This window comes from Heteronotia binoei, chromosome 5 (assembly GCF_032191835.1).
Source record: "Heteronotia binoei isolate CCM8104 ecotype False Entrance Well chromosome 5, APGP_CSIRO_Hbin_v1, whole genome shotgun sequence".
Lineage (NCBI taxonomy): Eukaryota > Metazoa > Chordata > Lepidosauria > Squamata > Gekkonidae > Heteronotia > Heteronotia binoei.
Window position 1 is genome coordinate 23,716,591 of NC_083227.1, and position 24,403 is coordinate 23,740,993.

Genomic DNA, 24,403 nt, shown 5'->3' on the forward strand with positions numbered 1-24,403 from the left:
CATGCCACCGCCCAGAAAATTATTCTCCCGGATTCCCTAACGCAGCCCCCCACATAACTTCTGAACCAATGTTCCCTCTAAGCTGCAGGGTCTTGTGAGCAAAAATTCTAAGTGAGCTGTAGGCATTAAAGTTGTGAGCTACTGCATCAATTAGTGTGCTCTGGGGCCATCCTTCCTGAGCGAAGACAAAAATCTGTGAGCTGGAGGCTAAAAATCTGTGAGCTAGCTCACGCTAACACAGCTTAGACGGAACACGGGTCTGAACTGTAGAATTCTCTATTTCTTCCCTGCATAAAATATTTCTTCCATCCCCATCTTTCCTACCCCGAGCAACGGAATTTGTTATGCAAGTGCATTTTGTTTGCACTTGCTTCCAGGGCCACCCCCAAATATTTCATTCTAGGTGAAGAGGCTTCAATAGTTAAGATAACAAGCGAGTTTTGATTTCCTAGAGAGGCAGGGCACGGTGGCGAGGGGGGAACCGAAGAGGGAGCGTCACTTCCTGTTCCGTTCGGGCAAAGAGGGAAGTCGCTTTGCTTCGGGAGAGCCAACCGTAGGCTGGTGCGTGGAGGAAGAAGCCCATGAGAAGTGCAGAAGGTGAGCAGTTTGGAGGGGAAGGAGGAAGGACAGGTGAAATTCTTGGTGCGAGAGGGGAAGGGTCTAGGAATTAATTTGCTCTCCTGGTGAAGGCCCTGAGCTGTGAGCCAGGACTGGCCAGAACTCGACTGTGCGTGGGAGGGGGCGGTTGCCAACTTTCCAGATCCTTCTTTGCTTCTGTGTGCTTTGATCAAGGTGGGGGAATCAAAGCAGAGAAAAACTTACCCCACCCCTACTATCTGCAGGTCAAAGCTCAGGAGCAGGCCAAGCAACCTTAATTTTCCTGGTCAGTTGGCAACCCTCGTCTCCAGGATAGAAATTCAATTTTTAAATGAAATTTTAATTTAATTGTGTTAATGTGGATCGTTCTATGGTGTTGGTTGGATGTTTTCTTGTCTATATTGATATAGAGCCAGTGTGGGATAGTGATTAAGTGTCAGACCTAGGACCCTGAAGACTCAGGTTCGAATCCCCACGTTTCACAGAAACTTGCTGGGTGAGTTTGGGCCAGTCACATTCTCTCAGCCTAACCTGCTTTACAGAATTGTTGTGAGGATAAAATGGAGAAGAGGAGAACTGTGTCAGCCACTTTGGGGCCCCATTGGGGAGAAAAGTGGGGTATGAATGGATTAAATAACAAAGTTGGAGTTCAATGGCACCTTTAAGTCCAACAGAGTTAAATTCTAGGTATATGTTTTTATGTGCATGCACATTTCTTAAGAAGCAGAAGTGTGTATGCACTTGAAAGCTTATACCCAGAATTAAACTTTGTTAGTCTTGGAAGTGCCACTGGACTCCAGCTTTGTTCTAACACAATATATGAAGTACCGGTACCTTAAGCAGGTTTTCTGAGTGTAAATCACTTTAAGATATAAATAAAGGGTTTCCCATTATTGAATTTGTGCTTGCTACATCCTTAAAGGTAGTCCCCTGTGCAAGTACCAGTCGTTTTTGACTCTGGGGTGACGTTGCTTTCACAATGTTTTCACGGCAGACTTTTTACGGGGTGGTTTGCCATTGCCTTCCCCAGTCAACTACACTTTCCCCCCAGCAATCTGGGTCCTCATTTTCCCGACCTCGGAAGGATGGAAGGCTGACCTGGAGCTGTCTACCTGAACCAACTTCCTCTGGGATCGAACTCAGGTCGTGAGCAGAGGGCTCTGACTGCAGTACTGCAGCTAAGCCATGGGACTCTTTGCTACATCCTTAGGCCACCCGAAAAAACCAGATTTGCTGCTGCTATAATAATAATTTTACACTTATATGCAAAAGAGCTCCAAAGTCCACAGGATAAGAGCCAGTGTGGGATAGTGATGAAAGTTTTGGATCTTGGTTCAAATATTTCCCTCAGCTGTAGACACTGGTTGGTTGCTCTTTGGCCAGTCATTCTCTCAACCTAACCTATCTCGCAGCAGTATTGTTGTGCAGATAACATGGTAGGGGCAGAAAAGATGACAAATGTTGCTGCAAGCTTCTTGAAGAATGGGTCAGAGTGAAATGAAAATAATAACTAAATGTTACAATACTCCTTTGCAATAAGCTAGCCGTGTTACCCACATGTTGTAAATTGGAAAGGAGGGGGAGACTTTTATGCTCACTGCTCACTATCATTTTATTTCTCTGGCAAGAAAAGGTTTAACTGATGGATTTCTGGGTCGTTTTTGTGTTAGTTGCTCTCTACTTAATGGTTCTTTACCTGTCTCCTTCCCAGTTCTTGGAGTGGATCTGTGCATTTGCCATCATGGTGAAGTCTTGTTGCGCCATCAACTGCAACAATAAATTTTCACTGGGCAATAACATCTCATTCCACAGGTAAGTCTTTACATTCCCTCCACAGCTGTCTCACATCAGGACCCAAGGGTTCTGTGAAGCCCTTTGACTTAAATGGAATACATTAGAAGGCAAAAAATAAACTCCATTTCATGTAGAAAGCTAGCGTATCGGGGAAAAGGTTCTCTGGCTAGTCTGTTTGGTGGCATGCGGGTCTTATTTTTTTGTTGTTGTTGTTGGTTTGTTTTCACACTTGTACCCTGCCATTCTCTGAGGACCTGAGGTGGCTTGCACCAGCCATTGCTCCAGCCTCATACCCTACAGCTGCCTTAAATAAGAACATAAGAAGAGCTCTGCTGGATGAGAGCAGTAGTGTCTAGTCCAGCATCCTGTCTCTCACAGCGGCCAACCAGTTTGTCTGGACAGCCAACAAACGGGGCATAGAGACTGAGGCCTTCCACTGCTGTTGCCTCCTGGCTCTGGGTTTCGGACGATTAGTGCTTCTGAATGTGGGGGTTCTCCTCAGTCTGCCATGGCTAGTAGCCATTGATAGACTTATCCTCCGTGAATCTGTCTAATCCCCCTTTTAAAGCTGTTTACTCCCATGGTCATCACTACTTCCTCTGGCAGTGAATGCCGCATTGTAATCGCTACTCTGTGTTAAAGTAGTATTTCCTTTTGTCTCTTCTGATTGAACCTATTGCCCATCAGCTTCATTGGATGCCCTCGAGTTCCAGTCTTGTGGGACAGGGAGAACAATTTTTCTTTGTCAGCTCTTGCCACCCCGTGCATAATTTTATAAGCCTCCATCATGTCCCCCCCCCTCCTTTTTAGTCATCTCTTTTCTAAACTGAAAAGTCCCAGACTCTTCAGCCTTTCCTCAGAGGGATGGTGCTCCAACCCCCTAAGCATCTGGGTTGCTCTCCTCTGTACATTTTCCAGCTCGCCATGTCCTTTTTGAGATACGGTGACCAGAACTGTACACCAGTATTCCAAATGAGGCCACACCAATATTTGCAGTCTGGCTCTGAATACAGATTTAATGTATGTGGCCATTGTCTGTCACAATACAAGGGTTAAACATAGTATCATAAAAAGTGGTCAAACAGAAATAAAGAATGGTCAGATAAAAATACAAAACAATGGGTTAAGTGGGTTATAAAGCAACAATTACAACCTTAAGTACATTGCTAAAATACTAAAGTAAAAGCAGTTAAGTTTAAGTTGCTAAAATATTAAAAGGCCATAATGCTAAGGCACTCTTAAAACTTTTCCTAATTATCCCTAACATAGAATTTGTCTTTTCCACCACTGCAGCAAACACTGGGTTAGCATTTTCATTGAGCTATCCACTACAACCTCAAGATCTTTTCCCCTCAGTCTCAGCAAGTTCAGACCTCATTAACCTGGGATGTCAGGCACATTCCCCACTGCTGCTTCACACAATAACAGGGGGGACATGGCAGAGGTGACTCACCAGTTTAACCATAGAGTTTCGACCAAATCCTTGAGCATCACCTTGGTGCAGCAATGTCACTGTCTGGTTCAGAAGTGACATCACACATTTGTGTGGCACTGGCAAACCCAAACATGGAAGAAGCATTCACTCATACCTGTAGTTTAGAGTGGTGCAGGCCAGACCAAGGGTGACCACTTTGCTGCTTGGGAAAACCAGACCTTAGGAGTTGGGTTAGAACTGGTAGAAGGAAGTACTTCTTCATTCAAATGGTGATGAACACATGGAATTCACTGCCACAGGAGGTGGTGGTGACTGCAAGCATAGACAGCTTCAAGAGGGAATTGGATCAACATATGGAGCAGAGGTCCATCAGTGGCTATTAGCCACAGTGTATTGTTGGAACTCTCTGTCTGGGGCAGTGATGCTCTGTATTCTTGGTGCTTGGGGGGCAGGGGGACGGACAACAGTGGGAGGGCTTCTAGTGTCCTGTGTTAAAGGACACTACTGATGGACCTCCTGATGGCACCTGGGTTTTTTTTGGCCACTGTGTGACACAGAGTGTTGGACGGGATGGGCCATTGGCCTGATCCAACATGGCTTCTCTTATGTTTGACCTCACTTCTGGTTCTACTGCTAGAATTGCTCCCCTGCCAAAACCTGTGGAGCTTGGGAGAGGGATTTTCAAATCCCCACCCAGCCATGAAGCTTGCTTAGGTGACTGTGGTGGCCAGTCATTCTCTTTTAACCTAGCTTACCTCACAAGATTGTTGTGAGGATTAAAATGATGGAGAACTGTGCATGCCCCTCTGAGAGCAAAGGCAGAATAGAAACAGACAAATATTTAAAACCCTCCATGGCTCAGGCTCAGGGTATCTGAAGGACCGTCTTCTCCCAGGGGTTCCTGCCCAGGAATTGATTGCAGAGAGAGGTCCTCGCATCTGTCCCACCAATCAAAGAAGTTCATCTGGTGGGTACTCGAGAGAGGGCCTTTTCTGTGGCAGCCCCACAATTTTTGGAGCAGGGTCTCTCATCCCCTCACTTTACACCTTTAGCTGGCAGTCAAAGATGGTTTTATTTAGGACCTCATCTGATTTTTTTTTTAATCTTTAAAATAATTTTTAATCCAACAGTATTACTAGGGTTTGTAGAATCTTTCGGGATCAAGTGCCGTGTTCTACTGGAGAAAGTTTTCCTTCCAGACGTTTCGTTCTCAGCTGCGGAGAACATCCTCAGTGGCGTTGCAGCCGGAGCAGGCGCTCAGACCTTCTTGGCTGCTGTGCAAGGTGGGGCTTCCTGGATGGGTAGTGATAAGGAAACTGTCACCAAACAATGGGCACATCCACAAACCAATTGCACTTTCATCACAACCCCTCCAGCCTACAAATAGCAGCTCTCCAGCAGCCCTGGCCCCACTCAATGCACAGCAGCCAAGAAGGTCTGAGCGCCTGCTCCGGCTGCAATGCCACTGAGGATGTTCTCCGCAGCTGAGAACGAAACGTCTGGAAGGAAAACTTTCCCCAGTAGAACACGGCACTTGATCCCGAAAGATTCTACAAACCCTAATGATGTTACCAGCCGTGAAAACCTGAAATCTTTGCCAACAGTATTACGTTTAAAAATCAAACGGAAAACCAAGGGAAACATAAATAGATGCATTGCTATATCTAATCTAATGCAGTCCTTCAAAGTCTGACCTTCATTGCGTGTTACATAAAACTAACCGATGTTTAACAATTGGTTGCATAACATACATAAGCAACAGGACTATCAAAAATAAATTAACTTTCTATAATATTGATTCTGTGGAATGATGTCATTTTCAGAAAGAAAAGGAAGTGAGGGGTACCAAACAGACACCACATGTCTTTCATATTGTTCGGAAGATATATATGAATTATAAGCGATTTTGCATAATGTGAACGTTTCCCACAGCCTTTGATACCCGGCTTCTAATGTGGGTGGGTGTTTATCTACCCAGTGTGAGGCTATGACTAGCCGTGCTGTGGCTATTAAAATATGAATTAATTCTGATGCACTGACTTCATCTGATTACGTTACTAGCAATTCTGAACTACGATTTTAAATGTTGGTTTTTTTAAATGTATTTTCTCTATATTGTAAGCCCCCTTGAGTTCCATATAGAAGAAACCCAGCTAATAAATGTTTTAGATAAATTAAACAATGAGATGGATCCTGAACCGGGCCCTGCCGCACCATTTGTATGCAGTGCCATTCCCGTTTTTGTATAAACAGGAAATGACTCTCTCTCTGTTGTCCATTCCCAAATGGCTGCAGGTTTCCTCTCGGGAGAAAAGACCTGTTGAAGAAGTGGGTCTGGAACATTCGGAGGAAGAACTTCTGTCCCACCCGCCACCACGTCATCTGCTCGGAGCACTTCCAGGAGACGGACTACCTTGAGAATGTGGCTTCCGGGAGGCGATACCTAAAGCCCGATGCTGTTCCAACAGTATTCAACATACCTGAGCGGCTAAAGAGGGTAAATAAACATATGAAGCAGAGGTCCATCAGTGGCTATTAGCCACAGCATATTGTTGGAACTCTCTGTCTGGGGCAAGTTATGCTCTGTATTCTTGGTGCTTGGGAGGGGCAACAGTGGGAGGGCTTCTAGTGTCCTGGCCCCACTGATGGACCTCCTGATGGCACCTGGGTTTTTTTGGCTGCTGTGTGACACAGAGTGCTGGACTGGATGGGCCTTTGGCCTGATCCAACATGGCTTCTCTTATGTTCTTAAATCTCTCTGTCAGTCACTTCTTAGGGCCATATGACTTGACGGGGTGCTTTTAATTCCAAACCTCTGGTGAGAGTTTAGCCCCGTTGAGGGAGGGAAGGGGTAGGTGCAAAAGAAGGGGGAGGAGGAGATTGAATTTATACCCCGCCTTTCACTCAGAGTCTCAGAGGAGCTTACAATCTCCTTCTCTTCCTCTCCCCTCATAGACACCCCGTGAGGTAGGTGGGGCTGAGAGAGAGCTCTAAGCGAACTGCTCTTAAGAGGACAGCTCTGAGAGAACTGGGATCGACCCAAGGTCACCCAGCTGGCTGCATGTGGGGAATCAAGCTCGCAAGTGTACTATCTATGCTTGACCATTGAAGAAGGCCAGCTAGGCCAGAACGCATTACGTTGCATTAGGTTTCATTTGTGTACGTTGTACAATTTTATCTTGTAATAAGGCTGCAGTTGGGGCCTGTAACTGTTTTAAAGCATCCTGTAATGAATATGTGCATTTTTGATAATTCTGCATTATTTTCATGTTTCTGTTTTACATTGATGGTTTTTAGAAGCTGGCCCTCAGGATTGTATTTATTTAACCTTAAGGGATCCAGCTGGTGTATCCCACCATACATTTATTTTTTAATTTTATTTTACTTAGCTAATTTATGTTCCGCCCTTTCTCGCGAATCGGCGCAGGGCGGAGCACTTCATTCATTTAAAACCATTTAAACAATTTTTTCATTTTCATTTCATTTTATTTGATTTATATCCCGCCCTACCCCACCGAAGCGGGCTCAGAGCGGCTTACAACACAGAGATTCTAACAATAAAATTCAAATTTTAAATACAATAACAATTTATATAATTAAGAGATTAAAACATTAAAATACATTAAAAATCAGTACATCAATCCAGCACTACGCTATCTATCAACTTCCTTCAGTATTTTGGTAGTTTTGGTGCCGGTCAGTTGTAGGCCAACCGGAAGAGGGCTGTCTTACAGGCCCTGCGGAATTGTCCAATATCCCGCAGGGCCCTGACCTCCTCCGGTAGCTGGTTCCACCAGCAAGGGGCTGTTATTGAGAAGGCCCTGTCCCTGGTTGACTTCAACCAGGCCTCCTTTGGCCCGGGGATTATGAGCAGATTTTCGGAGCCAGAACGCAGTACTCTCTGGGGAACATATGGGAAGAGACGGTCCCTAAGGTAGGCAGGTCCTAGGCCATATAGGGCTTTAAAGGTAATAACCAGCACCTTGCACCGGACTCGGTATATTATTGGCAGCCAGTGCAGTCCCCGAAGGCCCGGCTGAATGTGCTCCCGTCTAGGGAGCCCTAGTAGCAGCCGAGCGGCGGCGTTCTGCACTAGCTGCAACTTCCGGGTTCGACACAGGGGCAGCCCCATGTAGAGGGCATTACAGTAGTCCAGCCTCGAGGTGACCATTGCATGGATCACTGTTGCTAGATCGTCCCACTCCAGGAAGGGAGCCAACTGCCTCGCCCGCCTAAGATGAAAAAATGCGGACTTAGCAGTGGCTGCTACCTGGGCCTCCATAGTTAAGGCAGGCTCAAGTAGTACCCCCAAGCTCCTGACCCTGTGCGCCATTGTCAGTGGCACACCGTCAAGGGCTGGAAGAGGAATTCCCCCCCCCCCGACCGCAGCGACCCAAGCAAAGGACCTCTGTCTTCGCTGGATTTAGTTTCAGCCTACTCAGCCTGAGCCATCTAGCCACGGCTTGTAATGCCCGGTCCAGGTTTTCTGGGACACAGTCGGGCCGGCCGTCCATGAGTAGATAGAGCTGGGTGTCATCAGCGTACTGGTGGCAACCCAGCCCATGCCTCCGGGCAATCTGGGCAAGGGGGCGCAAAACAATTCAGCAATAAATAATTAAAACCATTAGGACCAATACTCCCTCGAAGCTGTGGAGTCTAGTGAGCAAAAATTCTACTTTGTGAGCTACTGGCATTAAAGCTGTGAGCTACTGCAGAAATTAGTTTGCTCTGGGGCCGTTTTTTTCTGAGCTAAGAGACACATTTGTGAGCTGGAGGCTAAAAAACAGCGAGCTAGCTCACACTAACTCAGCTTAGAGGGAACACTGATTAGGAGTATAAGTCAATCGATCGAGGCGCTTAAATTCCAGTGGGAGTTGATCCAGTAACAGGCCAGAAAGATGTACAACAGCTCTGTAGCAGCATAACAATGCAGCAGCACTGCAAAGGAGGCCAGTTAAAATGTATCATGGACGCCCGCTGCCTCAACCAAAAGCCTGGCAGAACAGCTCCATCTTACAGGCCCAACGAAAAGATAACAATTCAGGTAGGGCCCGGATCTCTACTGAGAGCTGATTCCACCAGGCCGGGGCCAGGGCAGAAAAGGCCTCAGCCCTGGTTGAGGCAAGGCAAGGCGGGGGTGGGGGGGGGGTGTCAGCAGATGTTGGGAAGCTGAGCGTAAGGATCTTTGGGGCTTATATGGGGAGAGGCGATACAGGAGGTCTGCAGCGTGCTGGAGTATAAACCAAGGTTAAGCTGGGATGCTCAGGTTTGTACATCACAGGAAACCGTAGCTAACTGTAGTTAATAATTTCGTTGATTCGTTTACTTCATTTATACCCCGCAGTTCTCCCCGGCGGGACCCAGAGCAGCTTACATCCTCCTCCTCTCCTCCGCTTTTTCCTCACAGCAACCCTGTGAGGCAGGTTAGGCTGACTCTGTTTGTGACTAGCCCAAGGTCACCCAGTAGGCTCCCAGAACCTGAGGGAGGTTTGGAGCACAGGCCACCCGGATCCTCACTTGAGGCTCTAACCAAACCGACTTCAAGCCCTGATTTCAGGTTCTCTTTTGATTTACCCTGTGTTCAAACAAGCGTACTAACCACAGTGAGTTTGATTAAAGCCAAGGCTTTTTTTCTAGCAGGAACGTCTTTGCATATTACGCCACACACACCCTGGTGCAGCCAATCCTCCTGGAGCTTACAGGGCTCTTCGTACAGGGCCTACTGTAAGCTCCAGGAGGATTGGCTACATCAGGGGTGTGTGGCCTAATATGCAAAGGAGTTCCTGCTACAAAAAAAAAAAGCCCTGATCAAAGCAGTTCCAAGTCATGGCTGACCTATGGTGTTTTGCTCCGCAGGGCCCTAAAAAGAGAAGACCCCTGCTCCGACGAAAGCCCCCCGATCCTGAGCCGACGAAGCCCAAGCCTGCTGGTGTAGAAGTGCTATCTCCCGGGAGCGATGTCGTTGGTCTGGAACATTCCTATTCCCTCCCAGTGAGCCCAGGTAAGTGAGCGTGTCGAAATTTAAATTGAAGTCTTCGAGAATACCGGTCGTGGATCAGTGTGTAAACATTTAAAACCGTGTTATAATATTTTGATGGTTCACCACTGGGGAGGCGCTGAATTGGGTGGAAAGGCAGCAAAAAGAAATGTTTTCAGTAAATGAATGAAACAAGTAGCAGAACCTTCACATGGCACCTCCTCAGAATACCAGAGGCGGGAGGGCAGGGGCGGGCTTTGTTCAGCCACCTCCTTGGACGTCTTCCATGCCCCCAATAGAGGTCACTCACCAGGATTATTGCCGTGACTTCCAGGTGCACACACATGCATACACACAAAAAAATTAGAAAAAAAGAGAGAATCTGTTGAAGGTTATGGACCCCCACTCCTGAAACAATGTCATACCGAGGTGATAATGATGATGATGCCTCGGATTCAGCAGGAGCTCCTGAACCTTTCTGTGGGTTCCCCCTCTTCCTCCCCACCTACCTCGTCCATTGAATAGTAGGTGCAGCTGCATAACAATCCCTGGATGAGGAGAGTGGGCAGCCAGCCAGCTACCAGGGGCTTTGCCACGCCCCCATCAGCCTTCATTAACCCCTGGAGAAGCCCACAGCACCCTTTCTTCACTTCTTATGTGATTTTGGGTGGTGGCTGGCTTGCTGGCCTTTTGTCTGGGGAGGGGGCAGCCCAAGAGAGCCGCAGGTGAGCGAGGCCTGCTTGGGCTGGCTGGATCTCTAGCCAGCCCAAGCAGACCTCACTTGCCCAGAGATCTCCTTTCTTGCATCGGGTTGTTTTTGGCGGGGGGGGATATGCTAATGAGCTCCACCACCTATTTTTCTACAAAATGACCCCTGATGAGGATGAGGGTGGTGGTGGTAGTGATTCTGCATTATCCGAACATGTATAATAGCATCCTACGCCCTGCTACATTCGTTTGGAGTGCAACACCACCGTAATAAAGTCATTCAGAATAAGATCAAGATGGGTAATGAGAAGTATTTTTCACAAGGACAATTTTCCAAGTAACAGGAAGGAAATCAGAGGGGGGAAAGCAAAGTTTGGGTCCAGTGGCACCTGTAAGACCAACAAAGTTTAATTCGGGGTATGAGCTTTCATGTGCAAGGCTGTGTGGGTCAGTGGAAGAGCTTCTGCTTGGCATGCAGAAGGTCCCAGGTTCAGTCCCCAGCCTCTCTAGTTGAAAAGACCACACAATGTGCTCCGACCTGGATAACCCAGGCAAGCCCAATCTGGTCAGATCTTGGAAGCTAACCAGGGTTGACCCTGGCAAGTGCATGGATGGGAGACCTCCTTGGAATACCAGCAGTCAGGAGGACAGGGGCAGGCTTTATTCAGCCAGCTCCCTCAATATCCTCCAGGCCCCCAGACAGGGTCAGTCACCAGAGATGACCATTTCTGTTTAGTGTAGTGGTTACACCAGTTGGTGTAGTGGTTAAGTGCGCAGACTCTAATCTGGGAGAACCAGGTTTGATTCCCCACTTCTCCACTTGCACCTGCTGGAATGGCCTTGGGTCAGCCATAGCTCTCTCTCATAGGAGTTGTCCTTGAAAGGGCAGTTGCTGTGAGAGCTCTCTCAGCCCCACCTATCTCACAGGGTGTCTTTTGTGGGGGGCGGGGAGGTAAAGGAGATTGTGACCGCTCTGAGATTCAGAATATAGGGCGGGATATAAATCCAATATCTTAATCTCTTCATCTTCCAGGTGCGCACGCACACATAAAAATGCAAAAATACCAAAAAAAGAAAACACTACCCAATGTGAGAGACCTCCACCTGAGACCCTGGAGAGCCGCTGCCAGCCTGAGTAGGCAATCATGATCTGGACGGATCAAAAGTCTAATTCAGTCTCGGGCAGCTTCACGCGTATGACCCCAGGTTAAGAACCCTACTCTGGATCAAGCGGCTCTTCGAGGAAGGCTCCTTATACTGGCGGAAAGGATTCTTGGATCCAGACCTCTGACTGGAAGGAAGGGAAAGGGAAGAAGCAGCTCTCTGGCCAAGGGAGGCTATTGGGGAGTGTGTGTCTCTATCCCAATTCAGTGGGCCCTAGAACATTGACATTGCAGAGAGGCAGAAGGTGGGATGAAGCTAGGGCAGCCAGCCCGCAGGTGGGGGTAGGGGATCCCCTGGTTTGGAAGCCCTCCCCCCACTTCAGGGCTATCAGAAACCAGGGGGGTGGAGGGAAATGTTTGCTGGGCACTCCATTATTCCCTGTGGAGACCAATTCTCATAGAGTGTAATGGAGAATTGATCTGTGGGGATCTGGGGCTCTGGAGGGGGCTGTTTTTGACGTAAAGGCGCCAAATTTTCAGCTTGGCATCTGGTGCCTCTCTTCAAAACACCCTTCCAAGTTTCAAAAGGATTGGACCAAGGGGTCCAGTTCTATGATCCCTAAAGGGAAGCACCCCTATCCTTCATGATTTCCAGTGGAGGGAAGGCATTTAAAAGGCATGCGGTCCCTTTAAATGTGACAGCCAGAACTCCATTTGGAGTTCAATTACGCTTGCCATGACCTTGCTCCTGGCTCCACCCCCAAAGTCCCCAGATATTTCTTGAACTGGACCTGGCAACCCTAGAGGAAGCAGGGAGGTAGCTAAGCAGGCCTGCAGAGGCAGAGCTGTGAGTTAAGGCCCAGCAAGCCTCGCCTCAAGCATAGGCAGCTCCTACTTCAGCAGAGCGACTAGCAGCCACCCTGCGCCCCAAAGTCTCCGGGTGTTTCCCTGACTCTTGGCGTTTGTGTCTCTGTCCCTTCAGTCCTGGATCTTCACTTGGTGTCTCCACGGGAGCAAAGCCCTGCAGACCCCGGAGCGGGCAAAGGCCTCCGCCTCCTCCCGACTAGGCCGAAGAGAGAATGTAGGGAAAGAACGAAGCCAAATTTCCCAGACGGGCCTGTGGTCAGCTCTGACGAAGAGCGCCGGAGCTTCCGCCAGCTCTGTTACCAGGAGGTCAGTGGGCCACTGGAACTGTGCAAACGGCTCTGGGAGCTTTGCCACCAATGGCTGAAGCCCGGGAAGCACACCAAGCTACAGATGTTGGACCTGGTGATCCTGGAGCAGTTCATGGCCGCCCTGCCCCAGGAGATGCAGCGCTATGTCCAAGGAGAAGACCCCGCCAACTGCGACCAGGCAGTGGCCCTGGCGGAGGATTTCCTGCGGAATCAGCTAGGAAGAGAGGTGAGAACCATTTCTTTCTGGCAGGGTCTCTTTTTTTTTGTAGCAGGAACTCCTTTGGTTATTAGGCCACACACCCTTGGTGTAGCCAATCCTCCTGGAGCTTACAGTAAGCCCTGTACTAAGAGCCCTGTAAGCTCCAGGAGGATTGGCTACATCAGGGGTGAGTGCGGCCTCATATGCAAAGGAGTTCCTGCTACAAAACTAAAAGCCCTGTTTTCTGGTGCTCAGGTCTTTGGGCACGGGCGCGAGGATCACTGGTCTTTCCAGCAATGTTTCTTGAGCGGCTGCTTGTCTGTTTGTTTAAAGTATTTGTGTGTGTTTTGCAGTCATAACAGTTCACAGGAACAGTGAGGCAAGAATTTAAAAATACAAATGTAGAGTGGCCATTAATTTAAAAAAGAATATAACGTGCGTTTATTAAATTAAAGCAAAGCAGTGGGAAGAAATGGTGTCAAAGCTTCAAAATTGTCAGGTGAGATCAAGTGAAACGAGGCTCATCAAGTTGTTGGGTCTTCATTCCCTTCCAGAAGGAGATATGCCAGTCATACCTGTGAAGGGAAGGGAGTTGTGCAGCTTAGGGGGCCACTCCTGAAAAAGACCCTGTTGCGATGATGGCAGACTTTATTTCCAGATTTTCATTTCATTCTTGCTCCGACTAAAGGGTTTAGATGTTACAAGGGGAAGAATTTTCTGCCCTTAGAAAAAGTCAATGGCCCATATTTTTCTGGAGGTGAGATCAGAACAGCAACTTATGCAGAGTTGCAATGGGCAGCCTCCTCAGAGGTCAAGTATTTCTGCTGCACCTCTGCATCAGATGTGACCTTTGACTTTAGTGGATCATGCTGCAGGATGAGCCAAGTTAATCCTCAGCAGAAGCTGATCGGAAGGAGTAACTCATGCCATCAACAGCTGCCTCTATGGGTGGTACTATGGAAGTCTTTTAAGTACTTTATTTTCTCCCAGAGCCAAGTTCTAGAATCATTATCCTAAAGCACTGCTTGCTCAGAGTTTCCTGGAAATTAGGCCCTTCCCTATGAAGGAAGCTTAAAGAGTTTAGTGCTTTTTAGCTTGAGATGTGGCATTGCAGAGGTTTCCAAAATTATGCATGGTACAGAGAAGGTAGAGAAAGAAGTGCTTTTCTTCCTTTGTCAAAATACAAGGACTTGTGGGTACTCTATGAAATTAAGGAGCAGTAGCGATAGAACAGATAAATGGAAATACTTCTCCACCCAAAGAGTAATGAACGTGTGGAATTCACTGTTGCAAGAAGTGGTGGCAGCTACAAGAAGAAACAGCTTCAAGAGGGGATTGGATGAACATATGGAGTAGAAATTCATGAGTGGCTCTTAGCCACAAGGTATAGAGGGAACACTCTATCTGGTGAAGTGATGCTTTATATTCTTTTTTGTGGGGGGTGACAGTAATGAAAGGGTTAACGAGAAAACTAAGGACGCATAGAGCCTGCGTCAGGTGATCTGAGGGTGGGGGCCAGAGTGCTCTCAGAGAGTTCTCAGAGGAACTCTCAGAGGTGATTGACAGCTAACGGCTGAGGGCAGTGAGTGTCAGACAGAGTCTGAGGGAGACTGCTGAAGAGAGCGGTTGGTCTGAGAAAGAGCTGAGACAGGAGCTGAGGAGAGTCTTCGAGAGAAGCAAAGTTCACTGTTCACTCCATAAAGACAGCCAAGGGGCTGTGTGTGACTAGAGAAGAGTCACAGTAAAAGACCTGAGAGGTCACAGACACAGAGACACTTCTCTTAAGAGCTAAAGAGGTGGTTGAGGGAAAGATGTGGGTCTAGAAGTCTGAGGGGCTGGGAGAAGAGACACCAGTCGACTTAAGGGACTTGGCACATTATACCCAAGAGGCCAACCTAGAATAGTGTTGGAGAGTGGAATCTGTATGATCTGTGAAACCTGAAAGACCTAAGCGAACTTGATATTATAAAGCCTGAACTACGAAGAAACTGTTAACTGCTTGAGATATAATAGAGCCCATGTATATATTTCCCATTCCCCAGTTGAAGACGGTGTATGTTAATAAATTTCTGTGGTTTACTTTAAAGTTCTCTGGTGCCAGTATATTGGGAAAACTATCAAAACTGCTGTGGTTCCCTACCAACTAAGTTTATATCCATCTGAAAGCAAAAGAAAAACCCCGAAGAGACTAGTATTGAGAAATCCATATTACACCCACCCCTTGCGTTTCATAGTCGTGAGGTAAAATTGAAGAGGAAGAACTGAGGTGGAAGAGGGGCTGGGGTAGCCATAAACCGCATATAGAAGCGATCTAGTGAGACTGCGAGGCGCGCAGTGGGAGGGTTTCTGGAGTTCTGGCCCCACTGGCGGACCTCTTGAGGACACGTGGGTTTTGGCCACTGTGTGACGCAGAATGTTGGACTGAATGGACCATTGGTCTGATCCAACATGGCTTCTCTTATGTTCTTATAAGAACAGAGAGGAAACCCACTGATAGTTCTCCTTCCCCATCGACAGCAGCCAGCCTGCCAGCGGAGTCACAGGTCAGAGAAGTGAAATCCAGCCCCCTCCTCTGTACTGCCATCCTCCTCTTTCTTTCACCCTCTCTGTCATTTCAGGTGCAGAGGCCACCAGCTGAGAAGACTCCATTGGGCACCTGGCATAAGCTTCAGTTCAAGGATACCCCACAGAAGGAGGCCCGAAATGCCACCTCACTGGGTAGGAATTTTTTGCACCTCCTTTAACAGGACACTGTGCAGTTCCTAGGACACGTTTCTTGAGTCTGTTCCTTGCAATGACCTGAAGTTTGGGGGGTTGCATATGCAGTCCTCTAGTCTTGCACGAGGAAGCGTCTTGGCTCCTGCTTCCATTTATGAGAAATGGACCTGAATTAATACGCTGAATAACAGCGCTTCTCTCTGCCTATAAAAGCATCCATGATGGCTTTGAGATGCCTGAACTGGTGGGTGAACATCCCTAACAAAGCCCTGGCAATCTTTAAGCCAAACAATGAAAATAGATGCAAAAACACTGTGTACACTAATTGTCAAAAATTATCAGCAAGCCAACGGTTTAGAAAGTTTACAAAATATTTAAGCATTGGAGGATAATGTCTGAACACTGTAATGTTAAAGAATATCTTTCACACCACAAATTGCAAACGCCAATGAACATACTTGACTAATCTTCAATATTTGTGTCTTGCCCTTGTGCAAAAATACCAGTTAGAAACATCTCTCCATCTCCCCAATGGGAGCTGAAACAACTGTGTGCTAGAGGAGTCAGAATTATTCTTATCTTGCTCTTGACAGGTAATGTCCTTTGAAAGAGACCTGCAGACTCTCTATCTGCGGCTGAAATTGACAGTGTGGAACCCACAGTCTCTCCGCAGCCAGTTGAAATTGACAAGAGAACCCACGATCTCTGCAAAGTCAGTTGAAATCCACACAGGAATAGGCATCCACAGTTTCTCCAAAGCCAGTTGAAATTTACAATGGGACAGGGTTCCAGATATATACCCATTTCAAATATTAGATCTTCTTCAGAGCTCTGAAGCCCAAAAATGGGAGTAATGATCCTTTATAAATGCCTGCTGAAATTAATATACAATGCAGCAAAAATCTCTTTTATAATCTGGCAAGTAGCCTTTCCAGGGTGGCAGTAGAAAAGTTCTTTACTGCCAAATGTAGAAGTTTTTCTGTAACCTATAGATTTCCAAACTGGGGTCAAAGGCCAGGGAAGTGGCAGGAAATTCTGTTTCATGTATGTGAGACAATGTTTTGCATCGCAAACCTGAAAACAGGCATATTTAATACATTTGTGACAGAATTAACAAATTTCAGTCCCACAAGAAATCATGGAAACGGTTTTACTTCACAGATGCTTTTTCCTCAGCTTTCCAGTCACAAGAACACAGAAGCCCAAAATGCTGTCACCCCTTCCTTCTGCACTGACAGGGATTGTGGGTCTTTTTGGCCTAGTGTCAGTAGGCCCTGGAAGGGTTCCTCTTTCCTTGGTGGCTTTTGTGATGTTTCCTTCCTTTCTGGAAGAGGGACAGAACTTCTCCTCAGGGGTCTTTTTCTCTGTCCTTCAGGTGACAGGAGCTTGAGAGAGACCACAGCAGAGGACACTCACCTGGAAGTCCCCATGTCCGAAGAAGAAATGTCCCAGGAGATTGCTTCCTCCGTGACTATTGAGAGTGGGTACCTGTTAATGGATAGGTATAGAAAGGGAGAAAGGAACTAGCATAGCATCAGGGCTGAGCTAAAAAACAGCCTCCAATTTGAATTTTCAGCCATGATGAAGAAGGGATTGGATTTATACCCCAGCCTTCACTCAGAGCCACTTACAGTCTCCTTTCCCTTTTCCTCCCCATAACAGACACCCTGTGAGGTAGATGGGGCTGAGAGAGCTCTCGGAGAACAGCTTTGAGAAACTGTTTCTGACCCCCCCCCCCCCATCACACAACTGGCTGCATATAGAGGAGTGAAGAATCAAACCTGGTTCTCCCAGACTGGAGTCCGCACTCTTAACCTCTATACCAAACTGGCTCTCTGAAATATCTCTAAAATTGTTAAAGCTGCTGTTTCTCAGGCTCTTTTCCTTTCCAAAGTTGAGGAAAGGTGCCAAGGGAGATCCATTTTTATTCCATTTCTTAAAATACTGTTGGCTTTTTTTGTTGTTATTTGTGCCCTTATGGATCCAGGAAGTGGCTTACAACCCTGAAATCAATGGAACTTGCTGTCAGATTATAAACAAACTGTATTTCCCCACCACCACCATGGAGGGAGGATACAGCCAGGCAGTGCAGTGCAGTGGTTATTGTGTTAGACTAGGAAAGGGGAGATTTTGGGGCTCAGATTCCTGCTCAGCCATGACATACACTTGTTCCAAAGCCAGTCCTACCTCACAGGGTTGGTTTGTAAAGATGAACTTTGTAAAGATGAACTGAGGGAAAAGAGAACTGCGCAAACTGCTCCGAGCTCATTTGGCAAAAACACAGAGTGTGAAAACCAGCAATACTGAGTTAGTGAGTGTATCAGGGAGGCCACACCAGGACTGCCAGGGGTGAGGGCATGGCCTGACTTAGTTTAGGCAGTTTGGGAGGGAAAACAGCACGGTAGTGTTCTGGCTTTTTTGGAAGTACAGAAATGGGGGGGGGGGAGGAACTAGCATAGCCTTTAGCTGACAGGCAGCTCTCTGAGAACTAGAAGCTGTGAAACAGCAGGCTGTGTCACCCTTTTATGCCAATGTGGCCTTTAGTTGGGGGGAGGGGCCTTCAGATTCTCCTCAGGGTACTGGTTTGAAAAAACCCTGGCATGAAAACTACTTTTTAAGGCATCTTTCCCAGCTTTGGGCGAGGGCAGTTTTCTATCAACCATCCAAGTGGCATCGTTTTGTGCTTATGGCCGTGATTTCTGAGGTGGCACTCTTGCATCTGGGCTGTACCGCTTAATATTTTTTAAGAAGGTAACATCCCTTGTGGGGGATCGAAAGCCCAAATGTGCCCCAACAACAGAGGAGCCAATGAGAGCAGTGCCCTGAACCAGCCAATAGGAGCTGGGTGCTGAGCAACTGTTAAGAGCCTACAGTTAGGCTTTGTCAGTTGGGTTTTGAGGGTTACGAATTGGAAGTGAGGACAAGAGAGAAAGGAATGGGGGGTTTTGTCAGGAGTGTGAATTAAAGATCTGTAGAGGTATCAGCTCTAGTTAAGGTCCCTTGACTGGGTTGTAAAAAAGGCATTGCAGTTGTTTCAGTGGTGTCTGTCTGTCAAGAAACCTGTCACATCATTGCAGATGGCAACAGAATGTCTTGGATAAAAGGCATTTTTCAAGGCCTAGCATTTTAAGACTATAAGAGAAGCCATGTTGGATCAAACCAGTGGTCCATCCAGTTCAACGCTCTGCGTCACACAGTGGCCAAAACCCAAGTGCCATCAGGAGGTCCATCAGTGGGGCCAGGGCATTAGAAGCCCTCCCACAGTTGCCCCACAAGCACCAAGAATACAGAACATTACTGCCCCAGACAGAGTGTTCTCCCTGTACCTTAGCTAATAGTCACTGATAGACCTCTGCTCTCTGAGTTGCTAGTTTGGTATAGTGGTTAAGTGTGCAACTGTTGGAGTAACCTTGAGTCAGGCATAACTTTCTCAGATCTGTTCTGCTCAAGAGCAGTTTCTGTCAGAGCTCTCTTAGCCCCATCCTACCTCACAGGGTGTCTGCTGGGGAGGGGAAGAGAAAGGAGATTGGAAGCTCCTCTGAGACTCCCAAGTGAAGCACAGGGTAAAAATCCAATCTCTTCTTCTTTTCGCCATGCAGGGCACTGTACTGTATGGAGGGTATGATCAGTCATGTGATCCCACATCCGAAGCAGTAACACACACGCACACGCATGCTTTTAACACCTCAGTAAGAATTAGGCACACAGCAGGCCTAACTTTCTGTGAGGTAAGTTAGACTGGAAGAGAACAAGGTCACCTTGTAACTGAAGGAGCGTTCAGATTCTGGCCCAGTACTCTAATGACTGCACCACTCTTCTCATAATGTAGGCAAGTCAGACTCTTGTTCATCATTTCATATAGTTTGGTTTGCAGCTTTTGTTTCTTTCTTGTGTTCTCATTGGGCATTGTGGTGGTGGTGGGGTCTTCTTACAGCAGGTGACGTGTGGGAGAGCGACATCGAAGGGGAGCCATGTGAAGTCTCAGTAGGAACCGAGGGCATTGATGCAGAAGGAAATTCTGGGAATCGAGATGGAGCAAAGAACCAGGAGGGAAACAAACCCGCTGAGAACTGCGATGGGAAACTAGCAGGTATCTCCTTTGATTTCCGTTCAGGATACCATTCTGTCCTTGAGACAGAAGGAAGTGGGAGTGTCCTTAGGAAGTCGTGGACTTCTGGTGGCAGAATGTGACTCAGCAGCTCAGCAGCAGAGCCTCTGCTTGGCATGCAGAAGGTGCTGGGTACAATCCTTGCCATTTCCCATTAAAAAGACCTGGCAGTAGATGACGTGAAAATCCTCTAGCTCAGACCCTGGAGAGGCACTGCCGGTCTGAGGAGTCAGCGCTGACCTTGATGAATCCATGGAATGGTTCGGTATAAAGATGTTTCATGTATGAGTTTTGGGATGCTCTCCTAATGTTGAGCTCCTTGCAAATAGGAAGCTAAGTCAGCAGGCAAAAAACTAGGCTGGACCCTTGGACCCTGATGTCCTAGTTTTCTCCTTGCAGGAAGGGCATTTCTAAGTAAGGAAATTCCTACTTCCTTCTTTTTTAAAACAGCTGATAAAAAATGGTATTCCCTACCTGTGGCTTGAAGTGGTACAATCTACCCAGTTCCCATGAGGGTTCGTCATTAGATTCCCCTCCCACAGTGAGCCACGTAGCCTTAAGCATTCGTTGGGTCTTATGGGGATCAGGACCATGGCCCTGTGGAGGGTTTAATCCACCCTCAAGGGCCAACTCTATAACGAGCCCATCCAGAATGGTTTCTCAAGGTGACAGATTTCAGGACATAGCAGCCTCCTGTCCTGCCTGTCGCTGGATTGCCCTCCGTTACACAAGTGCCAGAGGAGATAATCCTCTCTATTTCCTCACTCCCCCAGGCCTCTTTTTCAGAAAGGCAGCAAGCCAGTTTCTGAACTCCCGTATGATCTCCCTCCCCAAGTTGTATTGTGCTTGTATTTGGATCCCAGCTGAAATTAAAATCAGTCCAATAAGGCATTTTAAAGTAAGGAAATGAAACTGGCAGCAATTTACCCCCTCATACCTCGTTCTGCAATCTGTATCATGCCCCTCCCTCTTGTTGTTCAGTCGCACAGTCGAGTCAGACTCTTTGCGGCTCCATGGACAAAGTCACGCCAGGCCGCCCTGTCTTCCACCATCCTCTGAAGTCTGCTCAAAGCCCCTCCCTCTACAATTACTATAAATTGCACATCAGCCGTTCTGATTACAGATCCCCGTGTTGTTTGGCTTTGTTTTGGTTTAGATGCAGATATCCTCTGGCTTACATCATTTTTCTCTTCCTTCTGTCAGGCGATGGCCAGGTTCAAGCCAATGAAAGTGAGAGTTGTCCACTGAAAAACCCTCCACAAGAAGTTGGCGTATCATTGGAGAAAGGCAAGAGGAAAGTCTTCCAGAGCCCTAATACAGAAGAGATGTCTGGAAACATGGAGGAAATGGAGAGTTCCCAGGAAGCCTTGCAAGGGAAAACGCCGAAAGAAAATCCATATAAATGCACCCAATGTGAAGAGAGCTTCCCTAAGAGATCACAGATGGTTATGCATGAGAAGAGTCACACTGGGGAAAAGCACATCTGCTCGCAATGTGGGAAATTTTTCTCTTACCAGTCCGATCTTGAAAACCACGAGAGAAGCCACAGCGACGAGAAACCATACCAGTGCTTGGACTGTGGAAAAAGCTTTCGTGAGAAAGCTTATGTTGCTCAGCACAAAAGAATCCACACAGGAGAGAGGCCATACGCATGCTCTGAGTGCGGGAAAAGCTTCTTCCGCAGAGGGTCACTTATTTTGCATGAGAGAATCCACACAGGAGAGAAGCTCTACAAGTGCCCGGACTGTGGGAAAAGTTTCAATCGGAAGCCGCACCTCGCTGTCCACAGGCGAATCCACACAGGAGAGAAGCCGTATGAGTGCTCGGACTGCGGGAAGAATTTCACTGTGAAATCTGCTCTTAACGTTCACATGCGAACCCACTCGGAAGAGAAGCCCTACATGTGCTCTGTGTGCGGGAAAAGCTTCCGTGAGAAAGGAACCCTTAACATACACAAACAGAGCCATACTTCTGAAAAACCATACCAGTGCTCCGAATGTGGGAAATGTTTCAGTTATACTGCATCGTTTAGGCGACACAAGAAGACTCATGCCAGAGGTGCTGCTGTGAAATCCTATGAATGCCCCGAATGTGGGAAAAGTTTTGGCCGCAAAGACTATCTTATTACACACCGGAGAATCCATACAGGAGAGAAGCCTTACGTCTGCCCCGTTTGCGGGAAAGGCTTTAATCATGGTGCAACTCTTGTCACACATAAAAGAACACATACAGGAGAAAAGCCATATGAGTGCTCTGAGTGTGATAAAAGTTTTAAACAAATTTCAGGCCTCATTACGCACCGGAGAACCCACACTGGAGAGAAACCATATGAATGTTTGGACTGTGGCAAACGCTTTATTCTGAAGTCGTACCTTGATGTACACAAGAGAATCCACACCGGAGAGAGGCCTTATCAGTGTGCCCAGTGTGGGAAAGGCTTCTCTTGCTCTTCTTATCTTTTGAGACATGAGAAAACCCACACGGGGGAAAGACCATATACATGCTCTGAGTGTGGTCAAAGCTTTCACTGGAAACGTTCTCTCATTATGCACAAACGAAAGCACACAGGAGAACAGACTCTTCATGAGTGTGTGATCTGTGGCAAAAATTTCAGCTGGACATCTGCTCTCGCTGTGCACATGAGGACTCACACAGGTGAGAAACCATATGTGTGCTCTGAGTGTGGGAAGCAGTTCAGTGGCAAGTGGATCCTCATCCAGCACAAGAGAATTCATACTGGAGAGAAACCATATGAATGCCCTGAGTGCAGGAAAACCTTCCATGCAAAATCGTCCCTTCTCGCTCACCAAAGGACCCACACTGGAGAGAAACCATATGAATGTTCTGAATGCGGGAAAAGCTACAGTGTGAAAGCAAACTTTGTTGCGCATATGAGGACTCATACTGGAGAGAAACCTTATGAGTGCTCCGATTGTGGGAAAAGCTTCTATAAAAAAGATCGCCTGATGACGCACAGGAGAACCCACACAGGAGAGAAGCCATACCAATGCTCTGTATGTGGGAAAGGGTTCAATTGGAAAGTCGGTCTAATTAACCACATGAGAATTCACACGGGAGAGAAACCCTATGCATGCTCTGAGTGCGGGAAATGCTTCCATAAAAAAGATCACCTTGCTAGACACGAGATCATTCACACTGGCGAGAAACCCTATGAGTGCTTTGAGTGTGGGAAAAGCTTTAATCAAAAAGTAGCCCTTATTGTGCACAAGAGGACTCACACAGGAGAGAAACCATATAAATGCTCAGAGTGTGATAAAAGTTTCAGCTGGAAAAAATCCCTTATTACGCACCAGGCCGCCCATACGGGAAAGAAACCCTACGAATGCTCTAAGTGTTCAGAAAGCTTCAGCAGACGTTCCCACCTTGTAGAACACGAAAACACGCACACAGGTGAGAATGCACAAAAATGTGATTTAAAACACAAGCAGAGAATCCCCACCCCACCCCCTGCACTGGTCTTCAGAATTATTGTAGAGTCAACTAGGGAATGAAGCAGTTCCTAGGAATGGATGCTAATTCACTTATAGTCAAAAACTGTTGTCAAAATTCACTTGTAGTCAAAAACTTCTGTGGCCCCAGAAGGTAGGACCAGAACCAATGGGTTGAAATTAAATCAAAAGAGTTTCCAGCTCAACATTAGGAAGAACGTCCTGATAGAGCGGTTCCTCAGTGGAATGGGCTTCCTCAGAAGGTGGTGGGCTCTCCTTCCTTGGAGGGTTTTAAACAGGCTAGATGGCCATCTGACAGCAGTGAATATCCTGTGAATTTAGGGGGAGGTGTTTATGAGTTTCCTGCATTGTGCAGGGGGTTGGACTAGATGACCCTGGAGGTGACTTCCAACTCTATGATTCTGTTCTGGGGGAGTACAAAATGCATGTGAAACTCACAGGTATTCTCCTACAATGGAGGTTCTGTAGTTTTTCTACCCCCTTTCCCTGCATGTAATTGGGCTGCCACATGTGCAACACTTGTTCATTTCCTTTTTTTTTTCATTAGAAGGCTTGATCTCAAGATTATTGGGGTCATCCAGACCCAGTTCAGGGTGATGTTTACCCAGGTCTGGTTCCCTACTCTGTCCTGGAATCTTCCTGGTTGACATTGGGCCTGCCACGCATTGTCATTCTAACCTATGTCACAGGGTTGTCGTAAGGATAAAATGAAGGAGCCGCTTTGGGTTCTCCCCCCCACCCCTTGGGGAGAAAGACAGATTAAAAATGACAGAGATAAATAAATGTGAATGAGGGAATGAACCTCTGAACATTCACGGTAGTGGGCATCTAAATAATCCCGTCATGGGAGGAAACTTTCATTTAACTATGCAATAGATATTTTGTGTTGTTTTAGCAGTTCTGTTAATATTGACTGTTTAGAAATAATTTCGGTCTCCCAAGAGGTTTTGTCAAATGTAGACATTCATGAGCTTGATCAAAACCACAGGGATTTAAAATTGGAAGGACCAGTGCAGTTAGTGAACCAGGCTTAGATATCACATCTGTGGGTTTTATTTTTGTAGACCTACAGATACAACAGTACAGTGCTGGTATCTAGACTGGAGTCTCTAACCACCA

The 24,403-nt window shown here is 47.1% G+C and overlaps 1 protein-coding gene across 1 annotated transcript in view; it reads left to right on the forward strand.

The window, feature by feature from the left end:
• The first annotated feature begins 484 nt into the window (after positions 1-484).
• LOC132571151 (zinc finger protein 585A-like) overlaps positions 485-24,403 on the forward strand; it is a 28,088-nt gene continuing 4,169 nt past the window's right edge. Inside the window, exons 1-9 of the mRNA XM_060237826.1 lie at positions 485-597; positions 2,309-2,409; positions 6,122-6,323; positions 9,683-9,827; positions 12,597-13,015; positions 15,607-15,706; positions 17,082-17,186; positions 19,641-19,796; positions 21,018-23,225. Coding sequence (XP_060093809.1) covers positions 2,339-2,409; positions 6,122-6,323; positions 9,683-9,827; positions 12,597-13,015; positions 15,607-15,706; positions 17,082-17,186; positions 19,641-19,796; positions 21,018-23,225 — 3,406 coding nt within the window. The 5' untranslated portion in view covers positions 485-597; positions 2,309-2,338. The remainder of the gene's footprint in view (positions 598-2,308; positions 2,410-6,121; positions 6,324-9,682; positions 9,828-12,596; positions 13,016-15,606; positions 15,707-17,081; positions 17,187-19,640; positions 19,797-21,017; positions 23,226-24,403) is intronic.